The 6,860-nt window shown below is 40.7% G+C and overlaps 1 protein-coding gene across 1 annotated transcript; it reads left to right on the forward strand.

Annotated features, from left to right (window-relative positions):
* The first annotated feature begins 3,397 nt into the window (after positions 1-3,397).
* Positions 3,398-6,369, forward strand: LOC135061867 (uncharacterized). Its single transcript, XM_063964093.1, has 2 exons — positions 3,398-3,579; positions 4,456-6,369. Exon 2 carries the CDS (start codon positions 4,481-4,483, stop codon positions 4,628-4,630), a length of 150 nt encoding a protein of 49 aa, XP_063820163.1. The 5' UTR covers positions 3,398-3,579; positions 4,456-4,480; the 3' UTR covers positions 4,631-6,369.
* The last annotated feature ends 491 nt before the right edge of the window (positions 6,370-6,860 follow it).

A 6,860-nucleotide genomic window follows, 5' to 3' on the forward strand; every position in this document is an offset into this window, starting at 1 on the left:
AGGGGTAGAGGCACCCACAGGTAAGGACAGCGGCACCCATGGGTAGGGCAGAGGCACTCACAGGTAAGGATAGAGGCACACACGGGTAGGGGCAGAGGCACACAGGTAAGGATAGAGACCCACATGGGTAGGAGTAGAGGCACCTACGGGTAAGGGCAAATGCACACGGGTAGGGGCAGAGGCATACTTGAGTTTCGAAGCTAAGCAAGGAGACCTAGGGCCCTTTGACACAGAGTCAGCCGCAAACCTAACATATTTAACATAAAGTGGGCGGAGCTTGGCCTGTCGTCCCAGCATTTACAGCACTGAGCAGGGCTGCATCAGAGGTGGGATGGGGCAGAGAAGGAGGCGGATTATTCTCCTCAGCACCATCATTTTTACAGCATCAATCCGGGGAAGCCCAGAGGTGCAGCCTAACAAAGATTGGCATTATTCTTTAACTTCCGTAGCGAAGCACAGGTATTCAGCTAGTGAATATATATATATACATATATACAGTATATATAAATAAAATGTATTTTGCCTCACCCTTAGGCAGGTACATCAGGGCCCTTACAAAATGTTGCCATGGGGTCCACAAATATCTAACAATGCCCTAGCATAGGTACTGTATACAACTAAGCTCATTATATTAGTAATTGCTCTTGCCATGAACACACAGACGGTATATAATGGACACTAGTGACACGCTTTTTACTTTGTAACCATACTGATGTTGAGGATACATATTAGTTTAAACATATTAGTTGCTATAAATCAATATAAAAACTATGTTACATAGTACTCTGTTACAGACAAGAGACCTGGCCACCTAGTGCCAGAGGTTAGTGATGTCTCTGATGTCATTGCAGTTGGGGCTGATTCAGAAGTGGACACTATTTAGATAGTGGGGGTAATTCTGAGTTGATTGCAGCAGGAACTTTGTTAGCAGTTGGGCAAAACCATGGGGGTCATTCCGAGTTGTTCGCTCGGTATTTGTTTTCGCATCGCAGCGATTTTCCGCTTAGTGCGCATGCGCAATGTCCGCACTGCGACTGCGCCAAGTAAATTTGCTATGCAGTTAGGAATTTTACTCACGGCTTTTTCATCGTTCTGGTGATCGTAGTGTGATTGACAGGAAGTGGGTGTTACTGGGCGGAAACTGGCCGTTTTATGGGTGTGTGTGGAAAAACGCTAGTTTCTGGGAAAAACGCGGGAGTGGCTGGAGAAACGGAGGAGTGTCTGGGCGAACGCTGGGTGTGTTTGTGACGTCAAACCAGGAACGACAAGCACTGAACTGATCGCAGATGCCGAGTAAGTCTGGAGCTACTCAGAAACTGCTAAGAGAGGTGTAATCGCAATATTGCAAATACGTCGTTCGCAATTTTAAGAAGCTACGATTCACTCCCAGTAGGCGGCGGCTTAGCGTGAGTAAATCTGCTAAAAGCAGCTTGCGAGCGAACAACTCGGAATGACCCCCCATGTGCAGTGCAGGGTGGACAGATATAACATGTGCAGAGAGAGTTAGATTTGGGTGTGGTGTGTTCAATCTGCAATCTAAATTGCAGTGTAAAAATAAAGCAGCCAGTATTTACCCTGCACAGAAACAAAATAACCCACCCAAATCTAACTCTTTGTGCACATGTTATATCTGCCCCCCCTGCAGTGCACATGGGCCCTCATTCCGAGTTGTTCGCTTGCTAGCTGCTTTTAGCAGCATTGCACACGCTAAGCCGCCGCCCCCTGGGACTGTATCTTAGCTTGCGAATATAAATTTCTTAGCAGTTTCTGAGTAGCTCCAGACTTACTCAGCCATTGCGATCAGCTCAGTCAGTTTCGTTCCTGGTTTGACATCACAAACACACCCAGCGTTCGCACAGACACTCCCCCGTTTCTTCAGACACTCCCGCGTTTTTCCCATAAACGGTAGCGTTTTTTCACACATGGCCAGAAAACGTCCAGTTTCCACCCAGAAACACCCACTTCCTGTCAATCACACTACGCTCACCAGAACGATGAAAAATCCTTGTTATGCCGTGAGTAAAATACCTAACTTTTGTGTAAAATAACTAACCGCATGCGCTCTGCGAACCTTGCGCATGCGCAGTAAGCGACTAATCGCAATATAGCGAAATTCGGCAACGAGCGAACAACTCGGAATGACCACCATGGTTTTGCCCAACTGCTAACAAAGTTCCTGCTGCGATCAACTCAGAATTATCCCCATTGGGGGTAATTCCAAGTTGATCGCAGCAGGGATTTTTTTAGCAGTTGGGCAAAACCATGTGCACTGCAGGGGGGGCAGATATAACATGTGCAGAGAGAGATAGATTTGGGTGTGGTGAGTTTAATCTGCAATCTAAATTGCAGTGTAAAAATAAAGCAGCCAGTATTTACCCTGCACAGAAACGAAATAACCCACCCAAATCTAACTCTCTCTGCAAATGTTATATCTGCTCCCCCCTGCAGTGCACATGGTTTTGCCCACTTGCTAACAAACTTGCTGCTGCGATCAACTCAGAATCACCCCCATTGTTCGCAGCTTAATGATCTCTGAGCATGTGCAGATCTGGGGATGCAATGATGCATGGTGGAGATGCTGCATACCATACTACACCCGTTTGAGGGGGAAGGGGGGTGACAAGCAGTGTTGAAGAGAATGGGGGATGGCCTTGGATGCAGGTCACTGGGCCAGCAGCATGAGTTATCCTGACATTCTGAGTAACCTGAGGGTTGCACGGATGTCCAATGTTCATGTAGTTGATGCAATGCTCAGTCTTCCAATGCAGCAGTGCATCAGTGAACTTGGCAGTGGGCATCTTTTTACTTAAGACGACTCCTGCGGCTGTAACATAATGTAGTGTCCGCCTCTGAATCAGCCCCTTGGTATTGTATAGCCTGCTTCCAAAAAAACTGGATGAGAGCTTACAAAGTTACACAGACATACAGAGACCTACAGAGGAGACAGCTGCATTTCCTACAGCAGTATTGTATGCAAATAATTGTATGCTAATTTTTCTGTATTAGTTACTTGGTTTTTATCAACTAAATGGAAGAAATAAAGATGGCTGGAACAGCAATGGCTTCATGTGGTGTAAAGATAATTTCTTTAGGAAATGTTGATGAAGGATTAACATTGGTCTTCTGATGTAAACGGGATTTTGAGTATGAAATGTTCTATAAAGTATATATTTAGTATCTGTGAATGCATAGTTTGTACCATCAGAAAATGTTAATTGACAAAAATACATTATAAATTTCGTCATAGCAAGAATGTATATTTAGATCCTGTTAGACGAAATGCTTACTTGCGCCATGTATAAATTAGTATGTGTATTATAGATATAATTGCTGAAATTTAAATAAATAAATAACGAATCCAATTGTTAAAAATAGATTTGCTTTTCTTGAAAGCTTCAAAGACAGAAGTGCCTGTGCCATGCCCCTGACCACACCTAGTCCATTAGTAACTGTACAGACTGAATACAAGATCATTACTGTAGGATCTGGAGATTAGCAGACAGGAAGAATACCGGAGGCATCACTGAGTTCTCACAGGACACAAGAAGACAATCCAAGAGACACACTCAGCAGCATAAGGTAAGATATATCTGTTCTGGGTAGAAGGCATATCACAATGCGGCTATGATTTGCACTTCTCAGCAGTGACGTGCGGTGGATATATGTCAGTGAGAGTTACTGTGTGTACAGGCGAAGTAAAAGGACCAAGTCACACTTTTATCTTCACATAACGTAGAAGTTGCTGTGTAACAGACGTGACATTATACACACCTGCGTTATCTTCAACTGCATTTTATAGTGTTGTAAATTCCATCTTATACAAGAGTGGATATCCTAATTTATTTCTTTAAAGTTTCTGTAACAAAAAGTGCAAAAACTGCTAGAATATAATTGACAGACGTGCGCTTTGCGAGAATGGATAGTAATACAATTCAGAATCAGAGTCTCAATTATTAAACTTTAAAAAGCGTTTTCCGATCACTGTCCAGCAAGTGCATTATAAGCAATTATGACATTAAATATTAATGCTTGTGCCCGTACTTTCGTGTTTATTGCTTTCTGAAGTCAATAAAACCTTCTACACAACAAAGGACATTACCTTAAAGCGGATATATCAATTCCTGTCACTCCACACAATGAACTAGAAACAAGCTGTTAGATCATATTGTAATGACAACAATATCGTCCATTTCTATCTATCTATCTATCTATCTATCTATCTATCTATCTATCTATCTATCTATCTATCTATCTATCTATCTATCTATCTAGTTCTTATACTTGAAGTAAGTTCTGCAGCTCGGCATATTTTAGTGGCTACAGTTTGATATTCTTAGCATTTTATTTACCAGTCCGGATACATTTAGGTAATCGTTGGTGTAGTGATTACTGTTGCAGGTCCCTGCAGCGAGCTTACAATGAGCTTTCTATAGTAACTCTGGTTTGTTTGCCCAGGGTGCCGCGTGTGTGGATCCCAGCAATGGTCCTTATGGCTCCCAGGGACTCGTTCGCTGTCCGCTTCCTGGTGGTGCTGAAGGAGATGCTGGCCTTCGTGCTGTTCAGCTACACGGTGCTGATCGGGGCTCTATTGGTGGCTGGATGGACAACTTACCTTCTTGTGCTGAAATGAATGCCTGCTAAGTGACCAGCTGCAATAGGGTGGCCGAGACGTCTATTTCGTACAAGCTACTGTATTTTCTCTGACCTATGTCCTGATGAATACCACGGCGCACTTATTATGCCTTGGCAGGAAGTTTGAACCTGCAAACCATCTCTTGCCTTATAAACGTTATAGTACTGTAAAAATAAAAAGTAATATATGAGAAATACTTAACACGTTTAAGAACATACCCATTTTAGGGGAGATTTACCAAAGCTTGAAGAGAGAGATAAAGTACTAACCAATCAACTCCTTATTGTCATTTTACAGGCTGTGATTTATGGTACTTTCTGTCTCTGCAAGCTTTGATAAATATCCCCCTTAATGTGTTATTGAAAAGTATTACATAGAGAAGAGTTTCTCTGTAGGTAATGTAAAAGGTTATGTTTGCTGTTCGCATAATACTCAGCTGCGGTCTATTTTGATTATCAGTGGTTTATTCTAGGAGAGCTGTATATATTCTAAGCATTGTTTATCATTCTGTTGTCTAAATATTTTCTGGATGTGTGTCCCAATAATATACAGTTCATTTAGCACCTACTGGTTTTCTAACCATATCACAAAAACACCCCAAAACAACAACAACAGCATATACAGCTATAAATAAATGTATTAGATATTTTATAAAATTCTGCTGATTCTCTTTTAACCTTTGGTATCCTGATTAACTGAATAATCTAAATAATATAGTAAACATAGTGATCAATCCAATTTACCACAAGTTAATTGCAGCGTAAATAAATGCGTCTGTATGCGGCATTTATATACAGTGGGACTTGCAGATTTTGGTTTGCAGCCCCGTAGAGATGCGTACAAAATTCCAGGAGTCCAGGATGAAATCGGTCCACATGGGGAGGAGTGAGGGGGATGATGAATTGTGGTGTTTTTGCTGTCCTTTCGATGCCGCTGCAACAGAAAGTCTACTCTTAATTGGATTGAACCCATTACCATAATCTACAATTGTTACTGTCCAGGTAGAAATTACATTTTCAATCCTAATATAATTCACAACAATACACAGGTTGTTTTGCACTCTAATGACCAGAACTATTTGCATGTGCAGTACATGCAATTCTTTGCGTTCCCTGGAAATAGCTTTTTTATGCCACCTAAGCAAATTTTAGCAATTTTTTTTCAGGACAAATAGCGCTATCGTTTGGTAGAATGCTAAAACTCATAATTTAGCAAACACATATAGGCAAATGCAAGAAACACTAGAACTTATTTGAGATTCAAACTAAGGTTGAGTTCATGAAAACAGGCCAACTTCATTTACCACTATATCTATTTAGCTAGGTTTCTGAGTAAATGAATACTGCTGTATGTACACATTTATAAAATGTTTACTATTATTATGTAATTATATAGCTAATTATATTTTATTTCTATGATTTTTTTTTCTGTAATGGGAGACATTCAGGAGTCCACTTAGTCTCCCTTTTAGTAACAATTATAATTGTATGTTCTGAGAGATTGGATCTCCGGAATGGTTGTGTATAATACTTTCATACTTTTCCGCACAGGGACTTAAGGAGCTACATCCCAATGGTAAAGAAAATTAAACATATAAAGCTTGACAGCTCAAATAAATAGAAGAATGTGTTTCTATTTTTTGTATTTTAACATTTAAATATAAATGTTTTCAATAATTGCTAGTGATGATCAAAAATCACTATTTGCATTTCAGTGTAACAAACTGCATACAAAATTAACATTACTGTGAATAAACACATTAGATCTGCTCCACTACTGTGTACTATGCTACTAAATATTATGCTGTAATACTGTTTGTGGCCATATATCTCAAGAGCTGTGTAACACAATTCTGCTTAAAGCAAAATCACTGCAATAGGAAATATACTGCTCTAAATTAGTATTTTGTAATATCTCTTAAATGATGGTAAAAAGGGAATATAAAACCAGTGTATTGAGGGCTGTAGAACCCCCCCCCCCCCCCCCCTTCCCTGCCAACCCCCATATACCCTCTTTGCAGCTATTTTAAAGTAGTCAAGAAATATGTTCACTTCATTAGATGGTAATGCAGCTCTAAGCATACTGTATGCTGATTAGTAATACTGATGTTTCCTGGTGAGTTTTTCATTTAGATTGAAAATAAGATTTTACTCACCGGTAAATCTATTTCTCGTAGTCCGTAGTGGATGCTGGGAACTCCGTAAGGACCATGGGGAATAGACGGGCT

Source organism: Pseudophryne corroboree, chromosome 1 (assembly GCF_028390025.1).
Source record: "Pseudophryne corroboree isolate aPseCor3 chromosome 1, aPseCor3.hap2, whole genome shotgun sequence".
NCBI lineage: Eukaryota > Metazoa > Chordata > Amphibia > Anura > Myobatrachidae > Pseudophryne > Pseudophryne corroboree.

Coding starts and splice junctions, on each gene's coding strand:
- LOC135061867 (XM_063964093.1), top strand. CDS start 4,481: ATGGTCCTTATGGCTCCCAGGGACTCGTTCGCTGTCCGCTTCCTGGTG.